Source organism: Neophocaena asiaeorientalis, unplaced genomic scaffold (genome assembly GCF_003031525.2).
Source record: "Neophocaena asiaeorientalis asiaeorientalis breed wild unplaced genomic scaffold, Neophocaena_asiaeorientalis_V1.1 scaffold171, whole genome shotgun sequence".
NCBI classification, from domain to species: domain Eukaryota; kingdom Metazoa; phylum Chordata; class Mammalia; order Artiodactyla; family Phocoenidae; genus Neophocaena; species Neophocaena asiaeorientalis.
Window position 1 is genome coordinate 6,073,598 of NW_020174013.1, and position 21,126 is coordinate 6,094,723.

The following is a 21,126-nucleotide window of genomic DNA, read 5'->3' on the forward strand; positions in this document are numbered from 1 at the left end:
AACGGGAGAGGCCACAACAGTGAGAGGCCCGCGTACCGCAAAAACAAAAAAAAAAAAAAAAAAAAAAAAAAGATCCCCTCCCAGGAGCTTCATCAACCAAGGGAGATTGACTCTCATCCCAGGAGAGGAGACTGGAGTCCACACCACACCCAGACACACTTGTCACAAACCATCACACCTCCCATCCACCATTCTAAGGGTCCTTCATCTTCCCTAAAAATCATGCACTCTCCCCTAGGAAGCCTCCCTCCCTCCCTTTTCCCTACGAAGATGGTATTTAAGCCTGAATTTTAAGCCTGCTTGGGGAGTTGCTCATTTTTCCCTGAGTACCTCCCATGTACACATGAGGTATATGTGTTCGTAAACTTCTGTTTGTTTGTCTCTTGTTTATCTGTCTTTTACTACAGGGGTCTCAGCCAAGAACTCACAGGGTGGAAGGAAAATTATTTTTCCTCCCCTACACTTCCATCTTCCTTCCCTTCTTTCTTAAGTTTTTAAAGATTTTTTTTTTTTTTTTAGGTATAACTTACAGTAAAATGCAGACATCTCAGGGTATCTGCCTATCTGCCTACACGTGTACACACCCACCCAGATGAAGAGCTGGCACGTTCCCGGCACGGAAGCCTGCCTTGTGATACCCTCCCGTCAGCACTCCCTCTCTGTTCTGGCCTCTATCACCATAGGTCGGCTCTGCCTGGCTCTGACTCCTATCTAAATGCAATCACAGGGTATGCTCTCTTTTGTGTCCAGCTTCTTTCACTCAACATCATGTCTGTGTTCCTTATGTTCTTAGACCCTAGGAGCCATCACAGCTCTTGTCCTCTCCACCTGCTCCTGAAATACTGGTATTTCCCCCATTCTATTTCCTCACATTCATACACTTCCTAACAATGTAGCAGACCCCAGGCTTCCACTGCCCCTGCGTCCTGCCACCTCTCAAGTTCCTACCTCCAGTCCAGACCCCTGGGCTTATCTCCAGACACAACTGCTGACTGGAATTCCTTGCCTAGAGGGCTCACAGGCAATCCACTGTTTCCCACACGTGCCCTGCCCTGTTGACCCCCCAGTCCTGCACCTCCACTCACGCAGGAACCAGGCTGAGTCATCCCGGGAGCACTCAGAAGCCTGCCTCACCCTGACCTCCGATGTCCAACTAAGCGTCAGGCTGTGTTCACTCTGCCTTCTTAACATCCCTGGGCTTCACGCCTCTCTCTCCATGCCCGCTGCCACTGGTCCCCAGGCTCTCATCATCTCTCAAATGAACTGTTAAAATAACTCTTAACTAGCACAAGGCTGCGAGTCTTTTTCCCCTCCAATCTGTCCTCCATATTGGCACCATGGATTCAAAAGAACCAAAAGAACACTGGATTCTGTGGCCATCCCAACACATACCCTTCTTGCTTGCCGACTAGAGTCCAAGCCCGCTCTGGCCTGGCCCCTGGCCTGAGCCTGCCTCTCCCCCACCTCCTCTCACACATCAGCAAGTACCTTTCCCTCAGGCCAAATGCCCTTCCCCACTGTATTTAGCAGGGAACTCCTGACGCATCACTACGCAATTTCCACAGTGTCCCCTCTGAAGGTGTCCCTGCCACTCCTTGGCCTTCCTGGACCCTGGCCCTGCCTCTGGACAGTTCTGTTGCACTTTGGTTGTGCCCATCATTCTCTGACCTCGGGGACCAAGGATGGCATCACCTCTCTCTGGTCTCTACTGCCCAACACAGAATCTGGCACGCAGCAATTACGGAATAAATGGTACATGCTGTTAAAGCTTCCTGACGGTGAAGATGGGGCAAGTCCCCAGTCTGCTAGGGAGATGGGCTGCTAATCCTCAGGTAACCCCAGATCTGCTCACGGAAAAGCCCTGTGGGAAAAGACAACAGGGGACCTGATGGCCCATAAGGGAAGGCCAGAAAACTCATCAGGAGTCAGAGACAGCCCAGGGAGCTGGGGCACCAGGAAAGAGAAGAGCCAACTTGACTTCAAGCCCCAGCTCAGACGTGGCCAGGTCGCCTGGCACCACTAGGAAACCGCAGACCCAAGGCGCTCCTGGGTCTGAAGCCTGAGGCATGACCATCTTCCCAAGTGGAGTCAGGCTGCCCCTTCTGTTTTTAGCAGCATCTGGTCCAGATCCCAGACCACTATGGGCTTCTTCTAGGCCCAGAGCACAGCACAAGCTCAGCAAAGACCGGCAAGCAACCCCCGCACATTCCCATTCCCAAGACACACAAATAAGGGTACAGTCAGCACCTCTGACCTCTGTCCGGACCTGAAGCCTAAGAAAGCAGATCTCCTCTCCCTGCCTCCTGAGTTCTGGGGGCCTGGAGTGAGTGATCCATCTTGAGAAATCCTGGGTTGGCTTAAAGACTCTTGTTCATAATACCTCACATCCACAATCATGCAGGAAAATATGCTGCATGACAAGGTATAGCTAAGTCCTAGAGCAGAGACACAGACCTTCTATCTCACCACCTCCCTCCCCGCTGCTGCAGTCACGAGCCCGGAGCCCGAGTATGCTGACTCCTTCAGGACACTGAGGCTGCAGACAGGCCCGGATGAACTGACCCATCACTCAGCAGGAACGAAGCCACCCACACCCAAAGCACAGAGGCCCAGGGGGAGTTAGGTCACAGTATGGCAGGACACCCTCTCCCAACCCACAAGGCCCTCCTGGGAAGACCTTCCCCAGGGCCTGCCCCTGCCCAAGTTGGCCTGAACTGGGCAGGCGACCTTAACTAGTCCTTCATTTTATCTCCCGTGGCCGCAGGACACGTTTTTGCAAATTACACACCTCAGCCCAAGCACCCGCAGTGATTACTTACCCCAGCCCTCCTCTGCAGCTGCGGCCTACTTCCCCTGGTGCAATTCCTTCTGATGCTCAGTGAACAGGACCCCGACTAAGGGAGGGATGGGCAGACACATAAAGTTATGAACCGATTTTCCAAACGACCGTTTCTTCAAGGACATAATTCCAGAGAAGAAAAGGGAACAGACACCAAGTATAAACAAAGGCTCTTCTGTGTGACTCTACTTTAATTAGAATGACAACTAATTGAAAGCAATTTAATGTTGGTTCACAAAAGGTTAATGGAATTCATGTTTTGTAGATGCTGAATGCAATAGAGACTTAGCCAGAAACACAAATCTAACCTTTATTCTCTTTTAATTATTCGGTCAGAATAATTTCCTGGGAGCAGGCTTAGTCTCTGGATGGCTTTAATTAAACACAACTGAACTCTGAAGTTGACATCAACTCATCCAGCTGCAGCTCAATTTTCAAATTAATCTGCTATCTCACAAGGTTCTGTGGCCTAAGCAGGGGAGGCGTCGGGGAGCGGAAGATGGGCTTGGAGCCTGACAGGTATTAAACAATTCTAGAGCATCTTACATCCTTCCCCCACCCTCTCCAGTGGCAAGGCACTTCTGTAACTCCTGCCAGGACTTCCCTGAGGGGAGGGACCCCAGGCTGAGCTGAGCAACCAGGCTGCCTCCTTCCTTGGCCGTCTCCCAAAGTCCTGGGCTCAGGCTCCACTCTCTCAACACCTTCAGCATAAGCCCGGTACAGCCACAGCCTGAAGCACTCAGAGTGCGCAAACGTGTGAAAAGCCGGGGCGTGGCCTTCCTGCCTGGCGAGGTGCCCTCAGGAAACACCCTTATTTTGAGACGACTTCCCTTACAGCACTCCTCCCCACCGCTGCCCCCACCACCACCACCCGGGCCCAGTACCAGCCTCTCCTTTTCTGCCTTTGAAAACCCAGGTCCCTAATTTTGTCAGTTACAGTTTATAGCCATATCGAGGCCGTTTCGCAGTGAGCTTCTTCTGCTTCTTTCTGAAACTTTCCCTGCCGACTGGGAGGCAACCCCACCACTTCTTACAGCCTAGGGCACTTCAGCCGACTCCCACCATAATGCTATTAGGAGTAGGCAAGGATTCCAATCTGGCTAGTACATGCTGGACAGTCTGAAAGACCTATGCTTGGGCCCTGAGGTACAACCATGTGACCATGACAAAGCTCAGTGTCAATGGACAAGGTCAGACCATGATGTCCTAGGAGGGCTGTGACAGAACTCAAGAAAAAAACAAAAAGTATCTAAAGAATGCTATTCCAGCCGCCCCGCTTGCCCCGTTTCCATTAGGATTTTGCAGCAGCTTCCTTAGAAAAGAGCTCTAACAGACTCTGGACCCTGAGCAAACAGCATCTCATCTCAATCTGGCCATCCCAACCCATCCTGCAGCAGCACAGCACCCCTGCGCCACACAAAGGTCAGGATTCCTGATTCGGGCTTATGCAAATGCAAATGACCCATCCCCTCTAATCTTCCGCCAGGAGGTGGCTGGGCCGCCCCAGTTGCTCTGTTCATGTAATGAGAGCCAGGGTCAGCTGATGCTCCCCTCATAACTATGGGGCCGACCCACTAAGCCAAGGTGCAACATGGGTCCCAGAATAGAAGCCACAGCCAGGCTTCCTCTACCTGCACCCAGCCAGGGCGCAACCTGTCCTCAAGCAACCAAACCCCACCAGTCTTATGGAACTCCCAAATCAGGACAGGTGAAGGATAACAGAATTCCTTCATAACAGTTTCTTGACCATATGGTTTACCAACCCTAAGCGATTGAGAGACAACCTGAAAAGGACCTAAAAATAACTCTTATAACAGTTTCCTTAAATATAATCACAGTGTTTGCTTACAAAGGCAAAGTATCTGATTCATCTTGGGGTCCCAGGCTTTGGCACACTAATTAAATATCTGGAAGAAGCAGATTAGTGGAACTCCTTAATGACTGACTGTGGGTCAGAGGCAGCCCTGGATGACCAAGGTTGACAGCCACTGAATCTGACAAGAGGAGCACTAAGGACAGGGTCCCACTTCTCAACCCCGACGCGGGCAGTCTTTGGTGCTAGATTAAAGAGTGCTCCAATCCAGGATATGTGCAGTCAAAATGTCAAATAAATGTATTAAATCACTGGAACCAGACAGTATCAGAATTTCTAAGCAGTCAATCATTATTGTCCCTGGTATAACCTCTAGCTACTGAATATCAACAGGCCAGAAAGTGAAAGGTTTGCACAGCTTCCAGCCATAAGAAAAGCCCAATAGAAGACTTGGGCATTAGGAACCTCAACGTCAGACAAGCCTGAGAAGCCAGCCCAGGGCCACACACATAACGGAGAGGAAAAGTATATAAACCAGAGAAAGCCAGCCAGTGCTGTAACAGTCAATCCCACCCTCACCAGGCCACTGACAGCTTCACACTGGAGTCACAGGATATGAGAGGCCAGGAAGGAGAGGGAAAGCTTGTTGGACCCAGAAAGGGACTCTGGCTGAGAGAGAAAACAGAGAAGGGGTAAACGGGCACTTCTTTGAAAGGAAAAGTATAAAGCTGCCATTTCAACCTTTCTTGCTCTTGTTTACCCTAAAAGGATTTTGAAAATCTATGTATTCCCCTTTGTATTATGTAAGCTTAACATCTAAAGTTTTTCATTATAATTTTAAATAGTTGCAAAGACAGTTTCTGGTGTATTGTAAATAATGGCGTAAACTATTAAGTCACTCTTACAAATGTATCCAGTGGACTGTAAATACCATCACAATTAGACACCTACCTTCATCTAGTTAAAAATACAAATGTCTATTTAAGTCAGAAATTTCTTCTTGAATTGGTAGCTCCATTACTCTCCTCCATCTAGAATTTTACTCCCCACATTTTACCCTAATGTAACACATTTTTAGGCTTGAAAGTCTCTTATTGACCATACTTATAATTCCCTGTAACATATCAAATTTCCTGTGACCTCATAAGCTCTAAGTGTTCAAAAATATTTTATTCTGGATTGCATGATTATGACTGCTATTAGCACATATTTCAAAACAACAGAATATAAATACTGATCATTATTAAATATGAGCAAAATTTCACTAGAAATGCATCCTGATAGAGTAAGAAGGTTCATGTTTCCAGGGATGAATCTTGCTTACTGTTAAGACAGTTTCAGCACCAATTCCATTCCTGTTTTTCATTTTTATAGATATTAAGCCCTGAGACACCTTGTTCTCATAAATAAATAGATGGCAATGGAAGTTCTGTAACAGCAACATCTCTGAATTCCTTGAACTCCCGAGTTATACACCAAAGTCATGCAATGATCTGTTATCAAAATTATTTTTAATGATCAACTGACAACTCAATTGGTTCCTCCAATTTTGTTAAAAGTAGACTCAGAAAACTTGTAACTTGTAAAAGGATTATTCCCTAGTCTTTAGACTCATATTCTCAACATTTATATTTAGAATTATCCCCATGGCACCCCAGAGAGCAGGGCAACACACTACGGTCCTGACTAGAATGGGTGAGGGTTTGCTTTCCTTTTGCAGAATGGAAAAGGTGATAAGAGACCCCTTATGCTACTAGGCGTGTTCTCAGACAGCTCAACTTTAGAAATATAACAGAAGTTGAGGACCTAAAAATTGATTCCCTTAAAATTATCCTTGCCTGAGTACTCCATGGAGTTTTCCTACCCCCAGAGCTACATGAGTTCAGACCACTGTCGTGAAGACTAACCACATGGCCTGGAAGAGGTGAAGAGAGTAACTGTCCCTCTGTTGACAGCATCTCATCGAGACAGCACTGACAAGGAGGATGGCCCCCCTCTAAGTAAACAATCCAACCTGGCAAGGGTTCAAAGTACCGTGCTTAGAAGGAATAATCCTAACTGAGAACACGGTGAAAGGCTCGGAGCCTTCAGTTAAGACCCAAGAAGAGGACACCCTGAGCTCCTTCACTGCATCTCCCCATAGGCTGGCACCAAACAGCTGACTGGCCCAGCGGGAGACACCGGACCCACAAGGGGTCAATGATATTCTCTCTCCTGGAATTTGGAGCTAGACAACCATTTCCTACCATGTGCAACAAGAAACAGAGATAAAGCTGGTCCACAGAAACAGAGTTGAACAGCTGCACAGCCAAGAGAATAACAGAAAGGACAACCACCTTGGTCCCAAAGGTAGGCCTTGTGGCCCAGCTCCACTCAGATTCTAGAAAATCCCCCTTTCTGCATTGGCTGGTTTTAATGAATTTCTGAGACTTGCAATCAGAAGACGTTTGGCTCAGACGAGTCAGTAGAGTGCTTCTGAGGAATTCGGCCTGATGGACCAATAACATTTACAGCATTATCAAAAAGTACCTGGAAACAAGGAGGCCAAGTACATGATTAGATACTTCACAAAAAAGGAAATATATTTTACCTTTAAAAATAAAAAGATTTAAAAATTTTTAAATATAAATTTTAAATTAAAGAAAGACATTCAACATCACTAATTACAGTGGAAAGACAATTTAAACCAAAGACATTTTATCATTACCAGATTGGCAAAGATGAAAAAGTGTGACAATGCATTTGGCTGACAAAGGTGAGGAGGAACAGGCACCCTCATCATGGCTAAATAGGATTGTACATCCACACCATCTCTCACAGTGAGGAACAGCTATCAAAGTTAGAGATACACATTCTCTCTGCCTTAAAAGTCTCACTTCTAGGGCTTCCCTGGTGGCGCAGTGGCTGAGAGTCCACCTGCCGATGCAGGGGACACGGGTTCGTGCCCCGGCCCGGAAGGATCCCACATGCCGCAGAGCGGCTGGGCCCATGAGCCATGGCCGCTGGGCCTGCCCGTCTGAAGCCTGTGCTCTGCGATGGGAGAGGCCACATCAGTGAGAGGCCCATGTACCGCAAAAAAAAAAAAAAAAAAAAAAAAAAAAAAAAAAAAAAAAGTCTCACTTCTAGAAATTATTCTACAAATACATTCAGCAATATGTAAAATGACATGTAAAGAAAATATGTTTAAGGCAGTGTTTGTAAAAGCAAAAAATTTAAGACTAAATAACCATCAAAAGGAGACTAGTTAACGCTCACCTAGAGCCCATGCTCCACAACAAGAGAAACCACAGCGATGAGAAGCCAGTGCACCACAACGAAGAGTAGCCCTTGCTCGCCGCAACTAGAGAAAGCCTGCGCGCAGCAACGAAGACCCAACGCAGCCAAAAATTTATAAAAAAAAAAAAAAAATTAAATTAAAAAAAAATTTTTTTAAAAAGGAGACTAGTTAAACTATGAGGTATTCATAAAATGGAATACAATGCAGAAAAATGAGATAGAGAACGATCTCCAAACTATGAGTAGTAGGAATGTACAGTATCAGTTAGGCAAAAAAAAAAACAGAGAAGGAAAATGCGTCTATATATATGAACCGAACATACCTGAAAGTGAACAGAAGAAACTGGGGTAGAGAAAATACAAGGTAAACGTGGACAGCATTCTGTGTGTCAGAAAGTAAGAAACTGCTCAAAGACTGATAGGGGCATGTCAGTGGGACACAGAAGCCAAATTTGGGCCAAATTTGAGAATCAACATGAACAATGGCATGGGTGGTTATTACCTTGAATGAGAAAATTACACTAAAACCTCTTAAAAGGGGAGTACTCCTCTTCACTGAGATACATCAACAATAATAATTAGAAAATCACTTTTTTTACAACCACCTTAGTAATAAATTATTCCATCAGGAATCACCAAGGAACACTAACACTGGGTACAAAACCACTGAGGACATGATATTCCCAGTCTCAAATATCACCCTACAGATTACTTATTAATTACAAAGGGGAAAGGGTATCTTTACAAGGCAGACAACATCTTAATTAAGTTAACCAACTTCAACTCTCCAATAATGGGACGAACTGGTACCAAGTGCCACCTGATACAATAAGAACACCACACCATATACAGAGAATTCCTGACTAAACTGCTCAACCTGAATCCAATCATGAGACAGTAAGACAAATCCAAACCGAAGGATGTTCTACAAAACACTACCCTGAATTTTTCAAATAGGTCAATGTCATGGAGGACAGTGGGGACTCTTCTTGATAAAAGGAGACTAAAGGGACATGACAACTAAATGTCCTTATTTTTAGGAGATACTGGCTAAAGTATTTATGGCTGAACTACAATTCCATAGCTTAATCTTAAATGATTCAGCAAAAACCAAATATGTGTGTGTGTGTGTGTGTGTATTATGTACATACATTCATTATGTGTGCCTGTGTTTGAGAGAGCAAGAAAAAGCAAAGTGGACAATATATTGATAACTGGTGATCTAAGTGAAGAACATACAGGGATATATTGTTCAATTCTTAAAATCTTTCTGTATTCTGAAGTTTTTCAAAATAAAAACTTGGGGGAAATACCAAGGAAGTTTAGACTTGTACAGACAAGGGTTTCCTAGCCTGTGAGAATGATACTGACTGTTTTCACATGCCATATTTTATCTTCAGTAAGAGGTTACTGTTCTTTGCTATGGCAAAATACAGACCACCACTTTATATAATAAAATTCCACCTTTTTCCAGCATTAATACAGGGTATGTGAAGTCCACCAATTGTGACAATACAGGAAATTACTGTCTAAATGAACTGTGTGCTACATGCACATTTCACTAAGGGGTAAGGCAGTTTCTTATAAGGAAGCATACGGTAATCATGAATATGCCATTCGCCTCCTGTTACTTGACTTTGAGGAACCGTTTTGTAAAGATTATCTAGTGTCTAATTAAAAAGGAAGAGATTAGACTCGGGTTTAAGATGCCTCTGGTACGTTCTGAAACTATTTTGAAAGCTTATTTAAAAGGACTTCAAACTTGAGATTTTTTCATTCATGTATTTATTCCACAATTAAAATAAATCGTAATTTAAAGCCATAACATTTTTAAAAGGTAAAGGAGAATCTGTGTCACAGCTGTATTAATAAAACAGACATTGGTCTAAAGTGCAACACTAAACACGTGTTCTCTGTTCCCATGGTGGAATAAATACATAGCAATTACACATAAAATTTCACTAAAGATCTGAGATGACGCAAATAACCCTTTGAAACAAACTGCCCAATGAACAGAGGCAGACTGCAAATAATCTCTATTAGCATTTTACTGCAGGATGGAAAAATCCCCAAGGTGACGACTAACTCAAAATCTCTCATCTCATGTGCCTGGCCTTAGCTTGTTTTCCTTCCTCAGTCACATCCAAATCCAAAAAGGCTTCTCCATCCCAAGCTCAAAACTCCACCAAAAGTCCCTAAGGACCTCAGCACAGACTGCCATAATGAGACTGTGTGTAACCTTCATTCAGAACCTCCAGGGAAATCAGAAGCCCAAATGCAGAGAGCAGCAGCATTTCTTTAAACAATAGTTTTAACTGTCGAATGAGCTCTGCCAGGCCATGTGCATTTCATAACAAACCAATATACTGTCTTAATTTGTTTTTCTTAAAGAATGTTAAGTAGGCCATTAAAGTTAAAAAAAAAAATTTTTTTTTACAGAAATAATGAAAATTCAAAGGATTTATGCTAAAAAGCAAACCAGTCCTCTGCAGCCTAACTCATTTGTTTCTGGGCTGTGATGCCATGTAGAGGGCGATCAGGCAGTAGATGGTCCCTCCCACAGTCAGCGCCATGGTTGTCCGGTAAAGCATTTGGTCAGGCAAGCCTCGTTTCAGGTGGATGGGCACACCGTCGGATTTCTTGAAAGAAAGAATTATCAAGGATATGGCTGATAAGAAAAAGATTTTACAATTTAGGCTAATATAGAACAAATGCCTCTACTTTATAACTAATCCATCAACCCACTGCACTGGAAAAAGCCCAAATCTACTAGAATGCTAACTGAAATACTGGTGTATTTCTTACTAATGTAGCTAAAGTTTGTAAGTCCAAAGTCATTCTCCAAAATGCAGCCTCAGGAACATGTGCGCAACAAATTCCACATTTCTAAGGAATTTATCATATATTGCTTAATTACAAAAGGAGCACTGGTGAATTTTCTTTAAAGGCAAAGGTAATCAGCAGCTAATCAAAGACCTGTAGGCATAAGAAATGCTCTACATTTAGTCTGACTTCTTTTTTTTTCTGACTTCTTTTTTTTTTTTTTTTTTTTTTTTTTTTTTGTTTTTTTTTTTTTTTTTTTTTTTCTTTTTAGTCTGACTTCTGATCATTAGTGGACTAAGTCTAAGCACACCAGGTCAGTTAACAGGTTCATGTCCATTTTGTACTCAACTACCTTCTTTCTATTAAGCTGCTAAACCCCTATTTAATAATGAGACTCCATAAAATGTTTAATCCATTATTTTGCACAGTCTCCAAAATCCCTCCCCACAGCAACTCAAGACCCCAAATGCCCACTCAAGTCTGAGTTATCAGATTAAAAGAGATTAAACTGGGCTTCCCTGGTGGCACAGTGATTGAGAGTCCGCCTGCAGATGCAGGGGACACGGGTTCATGCCCCGGTCCGGGAGGATCCCACATGCTGCGGAGCGGCTAGGCCCGTGAGCCATGGCCACTGAGCCTGTGCTCCGCAACGGGAGAGGCCACAACAGTGAGAGGCCCGCATACCGCAAAAAAAAAAAAAGACATTAAACTGATCAAAAGTCCCCAAGCTGGTCCTAAATCTGGACATATTTTTGAGGAGGGGGAAGCTACCTTCCAGCAACAGCAGTAACAGCTATTGCCACTCCCACGATACCTGAGATACAGTCGAGTCACTGACCTCTCAATTATCTGCAGGTAGATTAACATTAATCATATTTTTAAGTCCAATCCTAGCTTCTCTGCTAATCAGCAAACCCAAGAGAGCCTCCTCCACTTCTAGCAACAGTTCAGTGAATTTTAATATCAAGCAAGCAAAAAACAACTAGAAGAAAAGTTGTTGCCAAAAGTCACTGCATGTGTCACAAAGCCTAATATATACTGGATTATTCACAGTATTATTATATATTATATATGCTATTGCTTCCTCCATCCAATAGATGATCAACAGCTACATATGCAATTAAAAAATCTGCATAACCTTAAATACTGATGAGGAAATTAATCACCCTCTCCTCTTTTATCAGTTTCTACCTACATGAAGTTCTACCAGTTTATGGCTTAAACTAAAATCAAGAGAATTCTACTTAAGGAAAAACAGGGAAGTGAGTAGCAAACTAGATTAAGACTCCATTTTGTAGGGTTTTTTTAGCTCTATTTACTTCACAGCCTTCACTGTTCTAGTGTCTTCTCTCACCTGGAAAAACTTCTGCAGCTCTGGAACTTTATTTTTCCCAGCATAATCATATGCGGTAGAATTGGAACTCAGTTTAGTTGGTGTGGCAAATATGATAGGCGGTGCTTCTGTGGAAACCACAGGCCTTAATCCCTGCAGGAAAAAAGGAAAAGGTCAAGTTGAAAGTATGTCTGGGCATGTGAACAAGCCTTTCCAGAAGGCTGTCCAGAAGAGTGGAGTCAGTGATTCCACCACACAAGAGAGAAGGAAAGTCCCCAACTCTGCATTACAAAGCATTTAGGTTTAGAGTCCCTAAAACACCCTAGCGCCCATTTCCAGAGCAAACACAGTCAAGAATTCTCTTGCTGGTTAAGGTGGGGGAGGCAGATGGGGGAGAAGCAAATCACAACAAAGGCCCAATCTAAGCTTCCAGATAAACCCACTGTGTCTATCTTCTCATCAAACCAATAAAACATTTATCATCTATATGAACTTTGGGTTAAATTTCAAAAGAAACCTGGCTGTCCCTTTTCTCCTCTGGGTGAGTAGGTGTACCAACATGGAATCTCAAAGTGGACTTCAGAAACTTTCCAGACACACAGTAAAGAAATATCTCAATCTGGAAGAGCCTGTAATGGGAAGAGAGCTGTCTTTCAGGACCAGAAAACAAAACAAAACAAAACAATTACATCAGAGCAACTGAACTTTCTGGCATTAATAAATCTGTAAGTTAAAAAACATACACTGTAAAAATAAAAAAGGAAAACTCAGTGTTCTCATTGTGACGTGTGTACGACAATACACATGTACTACATACACAGAGAGTGTCTACCACTGAAAGGACTGCGTGAAGTAGCATGTGCTGGGACACAGCAGGCATTCAATAAACGTAAGCTGAATGAGATTCGGGGGCTCAGCAGCTGCCTCAGCAGCTGCCTCAGCCACATGTGACAGAGAAAGGAAGGACAAACACACAGTCTTAAAAAGAATCTAAGGGGGGAGGAAAATGAAGTGCTGATACATGCTACAATATGGATAAACCTTAAAAACAGTACGCTGGGCTTCCCTGGTGGCACAGTGGTTGAGAGTCCGCCTGCCGATGCAGGGGACACGGGTTCATGCCCCGGTCCGGGAAGATCCCACATGCCGCGGAGCGGCTGGGCCCGTGAGCCATGGCCGCTGAGCCTGCGCGTCCGGAGCCTGTGCTCCGCAACGGGAGAGGCCACAACAGTGAGAGGCCCGCGTACCGAAAGAAACAAAAAAAAAACAGTACGCTGAGTAGAAGCAGTCAGTCACAAAAGACCACAAATATATGAAAGTCCAGAATAGGGATATTTACAGAGACAGAAAGTAAATTAGTGGCTGCTAAGGGACAGGGGAGGAGGGGCGGGGGGTGGTGTTAAGGAAGAGGAAGGTGATAGCTGAAAGGTATAGCTTTCTTTCTGAGGTGATAAAAATGCTCTAAAATTAATATGGTAATGGTTGCACATTGTCTGTGAATACGCTAAAAACCATTTAATCGTATATTTTAAATGAGTAAATGTATGGTATGTGAATTACATCTCAACAAAGCTGTTTAAAAAAAAAAAAAAAAAAGAACCTAAAGGGAACTCTGGGTTTCTATCTGATGGAGTAAACCTACAGTGGCAGATAGATAAATGATTCTCCAAAACAACCTACAGATCACACTAAGGAACTTAGTTACAAATCAATAAAATCACATCCTTTTATATTAAATTCTAACTCAGAAAAATAAAATCTTAAAGTTAGCAAACAAAGCTCAGCCTCTTCTATTTTTACAGACGAAAAAGGAAATCCTTTGCTCAAATTAATAAGAGTTGTCAGATTGTACTTGATCTCTTCAAAAAAATCTAACTTTACCTATAATAGACAAGAGACCTATTCTAAATATCACATATTGAAAACCTCAATGTTACTCCCACCAGGCAGGCACTGGGATCAACAGAGCAACAAAAAGGCATTAAAGTAATTTTGGTTTCTATTTCTTCTAATCCAGTCCCATAAATGGGAAAGAATCACAGCCTTTTTTTCTGTTCTTTCACTCATTCAACATATTTTACTGAGTAATTACTCTATACTGAAAATATATAGGACACATTCAATCTCTGCCATTATGGATATCAGTGTTATGGAATAATAGCAGCTAATATCTACCAAGCTCTTGTTATGTGCCCAGCATCATGTTAAGCATTTCATACGCATCATTACAGCAATCCTAGGGAGATGTTACCTTTCCCTTTTTACAGAGGAGAAAACTGGATCAGAGAGGGTGACTTGCCTGAGACTCCATAACAAAAAGAGCCAAGTGTGGGAACTCAAGCCTCTCTCAAGTCCAGAACCCTGGCATTTAAGTACCTACCTGCCCCTGCTACCTCTCGTCAACTACTGCTCAAAAACAACAATCCATTTGAAGAGAAAGTCTGCTTAGTAAGCTGTTAGTCTACCTTTGGAATATAACAGAGACTTAGGAGTCAGAGACAGAACCGGGGCTCCAACTACTGAGATAACATGGCTATAAGAAAGTTCTCTCTTTAAACTGGAGAATTTTAGACACTCTCTCATCATTCTGTGAGCTCTTTGTATTTTCTCCTTATGATCATTTTCCCTTGAATGCAAAAATTTTAAAACCCTTCCTACCAAGCAACTCCAAAACTGGTTTGAAATTAAATTCATGTTTTGACAGGACTAATGTGAGAGCATTTTTAGATGGGATTATACCTAGTTGCTTTGTATTTGTTTACCTGTTAAGTGATTCAAAACTATAGCAAAGTTTTCGAACAAGATCATCTCAAAACAGGAGTTATCAACCATCTGAACAGTTTAAAATAATTCCATATTTCCATTTATAATACTGTAAAAGTTTAGAATATCAAATTTTAAAGTTACCTATAATCCCATTATCTTATCCCATCAGTTATTATGAATTGTATATTCTCCTCCAATCTTTCCATAGGCATATATATATATATATTTTTTTGCGGTACGTGGGCCCCTCACTGTTGTGGCCTCTCCCGTTGCGGAGCACAGGCTCAGCGGCCATGGCTCACGGGCCCAGCCGCTCCGCGGCATGTGGGATCTTCCTGGACCGGGGCACGAACCGGCGTCCCCTGCATCGGCAGGTGGACTCTCAACCACTGCGCCACCAGGGAAGCCACATAGGCATATTTTAATCTTTATAGTCACAGTGCAAAACCCCACATTCTACTTTTTTCACTTATAATAAACTTTTTTTTCAGGTTCCTAAACAATCTTCACAACGAAATCTACTCTTCACATCAACCCCATAAATTATTACCAGCCCATGTTACAGATGATTAAAACAAAGCTCAGAAATGTCCTAAGTGTGCTCGCTTCGGCAGCACATATACTAAAACCGGAACGATACAGAGAAGATTAGCATGGCCCCTGAGCAAGGATGACACGCAAATTCGTAAAGTGTTCCATATTTTTAAACAACTACCGTATGCTAACACATATATATGGAATCTAAAACAAAAAAATGGTTCTGATGAACCTAGGGGCAGGACAGGAATAAAGATGCAGACACAGAGAATGGACTTGAGGACACGAGGAGTGGGAAGGATAAGCTGGGACGAAGTAAGAGAGTAGCACTGATATATGTACACTACCAAATGTAAAACAGATAGCTAGTAGGAAGCAGCTGCATCACACGGGGAGATCAGCTCAGTGCTGTGTGACCACCTAGAGGGGTGGGATAGGGAGGGTGGGAGACGCAAGAGGGAGGGGATATGGGGATATATGTATACATATAGCTGATTCACTTTGTTATAAAGCAGAAACTAACCCATCATTGTAAAGCAACTATACTTATTACAGTAAAGATGTTTAAAAAAATAGTAAAGCAGGGGCTTCCCTGGTGGCGCAGTGGTTGAGAGTCCGCCTGCCGATGCAGGGGACGCAGGTTTGTGCCCGGTCCAGAAGGATCCCACATGCCGCGGAGCGGCTGGGCCCGTGAGCCATGGCCGCTGAGCCTGCGCGTCCGGAGCCTGTGCTCCGCAACGGGAGAGGCCACACATTGAGAGGCCCACGTACCACAAAAAAAAAAAAAAAAAAAAAGTCATAAGTAAGATGGGATTCAAACCCACACATGTTTATTACACCACACCATCAGTAATCAGCTGTCTCGGCCCCACAGGTAAAAAGAATCCAAATGGTGCTAAGGTACTTCACCCTAGGCATAATTAAACCTCCTAACAATATGAGAGCAGTCAAGGTTTCCAGTGTTTCAAGGCAGCTAGATAAGACTAGCACTAGGGTTCTCAAGAGTAGACCAGGAAGCTATATTTACAGGAAGGGATCTACAGCAAATCCCTTCGCCTAGGCCTCCTTCCAGGGCCACGGATGCCCCAACCTAGAGGAATTATGAGCCTCAAATATGCCCCTCCTCATCACAATAAATGATAACACCATCTTTCCAGGTACTTGGGCCAAAAACCTTGAAATTGTTCTTAATACCTCTCACTCACACATTTGAAAATCCTTTTGGCTCTACCTTCAAATTATATTTAGAATCTGACCACTTCTCACCTATCTTCACCAATCCACATTCTGGTCCAAACTCCTAGATTTTTAAAACAGCCTCCTAACTGGTCATCCTGATTTTATTCCATCCTTGCTGCCCTACAGTCTACTCTTAATGCAGCAACCAGTAATTGTGTTATAACAGAGGATGGGGCTTCCCTGGTGGCACAGTGGTTGGGAGTCCGCCTGTCGATGCAGGGGACATGGTTAAGTGGAAATCACAGGTTTCGCTGAGTATCAAATCTCTTCACTGTTTACACAATCACTACCTCTACAACTGATTAAGAGCCATTCAACTGTTTTACCACGTTTAGTAGCTGAGTTCTTCCTAGTCTACTTTAGCTGCTCCAAATTTTAAGAGAGAAAAGTAAACATGATTTTTTTTCACCTCAAAATTGACTGGCCCAAAGTTTCCCCTTTCCTTCTACCTTTTAACTTTGGGGAGGAGGAGGAAGAAGGGTGGAGAAATAAGAGAATTATCCCAAAAATGCTTTAATTTTTAAATGATAGAAACTTACGAATCTTTCATTCTGATTCAGGACTACAAACAAGTTTCAATCTGCAGTGATCAAGTCCTTTCATTTCCAATTGCCAGCTAGGTACCACCACCTCCATGTTTCCCTGACATTTCACACTCAGTGAATCCAAAATTCACCCAGTTTCTCACAAGCCTACTCAGGAGCTCCCTGTTTCTGGGGAAAACACCACCATCCTCCCATTACCCAGTCATCTTGGAGTCCTCCTTCCTCATTAACAAAATCTCCTTCACCGGGCGCTAAGTACTCATCTCCAGCCTCTGACTCTTTCTCCATTCTTACTGAGAAGACCCTGAACTCTTTTATGGGTATAACAGGCATCCCTGGCACTGGTCTCTCCCAGTCAGATTATCTTTTCAAAGCATTGCTCTGGTTATGATACGTACTCCTCCATCATAAACCTTTCATGAAACTAAAGGGAAGAGGCAGGCCATGCCCCTGTTTCAACCTCTGGACAAGACTCTACCACAACTTTCAGCATCAAGTTGCTTTGTAAATTCCTATTCATTTCTCACAAAATTAAGTCCTACCATCCTAGGCCCTTCATGATCTACCTCCATCCACCACAGCTAAACTTACCTACTCAATGATTCCTCCTGCAGCCCCCCTCTCCTCCTTCACTCTCGCAGTTCCCTTAATGTAGAATATCCTGCCATCTTAACTAGGAGAGGAACTGCTGGATCATACGGTAAAATTATGTTTCACTTTTTTAGAAAATGCCAAACTGTTTTCCAAAGAGGCTGTACCATTTTAAATTCCCCCCACAATGTAGTACGGTTCCAGTTTCTCCACATTCTCACCAACACCTGTTGTCTTTTTTGTTTTAGCAGGTGTGAAGTGGTATCTCCTTGTGGTTTTGATTAGTATTACCCTAATGACTTATGATGTCAAACATCTTTTCATATGCTTATTGGCCTCAATTTATTTATTTATTTATTTATTTATTTATTTTTTTTGCGGTATGCGGGCCTCTCACTGTTGTGGCCTCTCCCGTTGCGGAGCACAGGCTCCGGACACGCAGACCCGGCGGCCACGGCTCACGGGCCCAGCCGCTCCGGGCATGTGGGATCCTCCCAGACCGGGGCACGAACCCGGGTCCCCTGCATCGGCAGGCGGACCCCCAACCACTGCGCCACCAGGGAAGCCCTCAATTTATTTTTGACAAAGGACACAGAAAGGTAAGCAAAATGCTCTTCACTCAACCACTGGAAAATACCCTCCCAACAATTACTTGCCATCAGATTGATTTATAAATCTCTACCTGTACTATTGTTAGAGAACTAGCTTTTCCATATAAGGTTACTCAATGCATGTTAGATTATTCACTTTACATAATACTGAAAGTTACAAACACCTACATTTTACAGTATGCTAACATTTTAAGTTTCCAAGAAAGGAAAAATTGAAGTACTCCTGATTACCAAAGTCAGAACCCTTGGTTTGGGGATACCTGTCACAATCACTCCGAAATCTGCAATTCATATAAAGCCTACATAATATCACTTCTTTCAACATAACTTAAGAAATCCTTAAGTAATTAAGAAGTCCAAATTCTCAAGAGAAACACAATTCAAGTGGAGCTAGAAATCTTTAATCCCTCTCTGTACCAAATTCATCTTGGGGTAATATCTGCTCTAAGTGCCAATTAATTTCAAGATGTGTCCGTTTTAGTTTAAAATTTCACATTTTCTTACTAGATAACAAAATCTAGATTATGCTAAAACTCTATTGAAAGAAATTCTACAACCACCAATGGAATATATCATCTGTGATATATTCATACAATGAAATCCTATACTGCAATAAAAGAAACCAACTACTAATACACATAACATGAATGAACCTCAAAAATATTGAGAAATAGAAGGCTTATACAAAACAGTACTGTGTGGTTCCATTTATACGAAATTCAAAAACAGGCAAAACTATTTATAGTGATAAAAATATGAATAGGAAGATGAACATGGACTGACAGGGCAATAGTAAAAAGGAACTTCCTAGGAGTGATGTAATATTGTATATGTTAATAAGGGTGTGGGTTACACAGTGTGTTTGTCAAAAATGTGCTGAAAAATACACACCTTTATGTTTTAAGAGTACCTGCTTCTTTATAGACGCAAATATAATAGAAATAGCTATTTCTTATAATCTGTAAGATAAGTCACTGTTGTCAATTCCTTCTTTAGACCTCGCTACCAATTTGGTTTCAACGACACCACGCTGCTTTCCCTTCTAATCCTGGATTGTTCTTATGATAAATTTTCCTCCTCTACTCTCCCTTCCTGTTTCTGTAATCTAATCGTAACTCCATCTTTCTTCCCCATGTGCTTGCTCCCTGGATGATCTCCCCCACCACAGCTTCTACTACCACCTACGGGCTGAAGACACCTAGATCTATTAAACTCCTTATTCATAAATCCAGCTGCAATCAGACATGACATCTCATCACGAGCTCAATATTTATAAACCTGGACCCTTCCTCCCCAACCCCACACCCCCCAAAAACGTGCTCTTTTTCTTGCCCTCCCTATCCTAGTTAACAGCACATCTAATCTTAGATTGAAATCATCCTTAAACATCCTTCCCCTTGAGCAAGTTGCCCTGTTTCACAGAAGAAAGAAAAGGTAACAACAATGGAGCATTCTTTACACCCCACCTGGGGCCCTTATTGTTCCAGTCCAGTCTTCCAACTGCATATCTCATCAACCCTTCCCTACCTACCCTGAGGACTGAGAATGAAAATGATGGTATCTCAGACTTAGCTTCTCGAGAATAGCTACCACTTATCCAGTAATAGCCACCTGCCAACGATTGCTAGTCACATGACACACATCTCTTTTAATCTGTACTCCAGCTGCCCTAAAGGAAACTGAGCTCACAATGAATTAACTTGATCAAGGTCATAAAATTAAAGCAGCGAAACCAGGATTTGAGCCCAAATTAAGAGTCTGGGACTCTAAAGTTTTTCATCTCTACACTACAAGCTGAAGACTGATAATCCAATTGGCAAAATCTGAGTGAAGTCGCAATACTTTTCAGACCACTCAAGAGCAACCATCAACCATTTTACAGCTGGAAAAATGTCAGCTCTTTGCACGTTAACTGCGAAGACTCACCCAAACATTTGAATTAACTCTTTAAGTCTTCTAATTCTGATCACACAGCCCCTTCTGCCCCTATGGCTTCCACTGGTACCATCACCCCAGCTCCCAAATCTGGTGCTTGGATGAGGCTGTCTTTTGGGCTGAGGCAGGAGGATGACAATGGGGCATTGAGGAGACTGAAAGCTGGACTTCCTTAAAGAAAGGACAAGGCCAAACTTCGGACTCGGTCGGGTCACATTCTGGGCCCCGCCGACCTCACGAGCCACCAGCAACGACCTCGGGGGTCACCTTGACCGCTGCTGAGTGCCAGGCCCAACTTCCACACCAGGCCAGCCTCGCCGGGGAGCAGCTCCAGAATTAGGAGCCTCCATGGCCACGGCAAGTGCGTGACAAGAGGTGAGGGACCAACTAAACCGAAGCGCGGGCAGAAGCCTCGCCTAGGCTCCGGCGCTGAGACTGCCAGGCGCAGACTCGGGCCGCCACTTCTCCTGTCCGAACCGGCGCGGCGCTACCCGTACCTGAGGGATATAAGCGTCGGAAGCCCACGCTCCCGTCAGTTTCTGCGTGAAGCTACTAAACTTATAATACATGTTGCCCGGTGTCGACTTCAGGGAGCCACCGCCCGCTCCACCGCCCCAGAGAAGGACCCCGCTTTCCCGGGTGTCTGCCGAAGACTCAGCCCAAGGACCCTGCGCCAAAAGGCGGGCTGCCCGGGGATCGCCTAATTTAAAACATGCCCTCTTAAGCCACATAATGGAATGAGAAGCCAGGTTCTCAGGGCCAAAAAGGCAAAACAAGTTCTAGGGCAGCGCGGAAAGCCTCTGTAGCGCGGTGTGTAG

At 43.6% G+C, this 21,126-nt stretch overlaps 1 protein-coding gene, 1 long non-coding RNA gene and 1 other non-coding gene across 4 annotated transcripts in view; 1 reads left to right on the plus strand and 2 right to left on the minus strand.

Annotated features, from left to right (window-relative positions):
• Positions 1-7,568, minus strand: part of LOC112405237 (uncharacterized) — a 13,115-nt gene extending 5,547 nt beyond the window's left edge. Inside the window, exons 1-2 of one of the 2 annotated variants that reach the window (XR_003004293.1) lie at positions 6,989-7,568; positions 2,820-2,894 (exon numbers count right to left, since the gene is read on the minus strand). This is a non-coding gene — a long non-coding RNA (uncharacterized LOC112405237). Of the gene's footprint in view, positions 1-2,819 lie in introns of both variants that reach the window. The other variant, XR_003004292.1, reaches the window with a different exon arrangement.
• A 2,080-nt stretch (positions 7,569-9,648) lies between these two features.
• Positions 9,649-20,962, minus strand: COX7A2L (cytochrome c oxidase subunit 7A2 like). Its single transcript, XM_024753633.1, has 3 exons — positions 20,806-20,962; positions 12,106-12,237; positions 9,649-10,567 (listed from the first exon to the last, which is right to left on the minus strand). The coding sequence occupies exons 1-3, from the start codon at positions 20,875-20,877 to the stop codon at positions 10,427-10,429; spliced, it is 345 nt and encodes a 114-aa protein (XP_024609401.1). The 5' UTR covers positions 20,878-20,962; the 3' UTR covers positions 9,649-10,426.
• LOC112405289 (U6 spliceosomal RNA) lies at positions 15,449-15,555 on the plus strand. Its single transcript, XR_003004313.1, has one exon. It is a non-coding gene; the product is annotated as a U6 spliceosomal RNA (small nuclear RNA).
• Positions 20,963-21,126: the final 164 nt, after the last annotated feature.

Coding starts and splice junctions, on each gene's coding strand:
- COX7A2L (XM_024753633.1), bottom strand. CDS start 20,877: ATGTATTATAAGTTTAGTAGCTTCACGCAGAAACTGACGGGAGCGTGG. Junction 12,238..20,805: donor CCGACGCTTATATCCCTCAG/GTACGGGTAGCG, acceptor TTTTTCCTGCAG/GGATTAAGGCCTGTGGTTTC. Junction 10,568..12,105: donor AGCTGCAGAAGTTTTTCCAG/GTGAGAGAAGAC, acceptor CTTTCTTTCAAG/AAATCCGACGGTGTGCCCAT.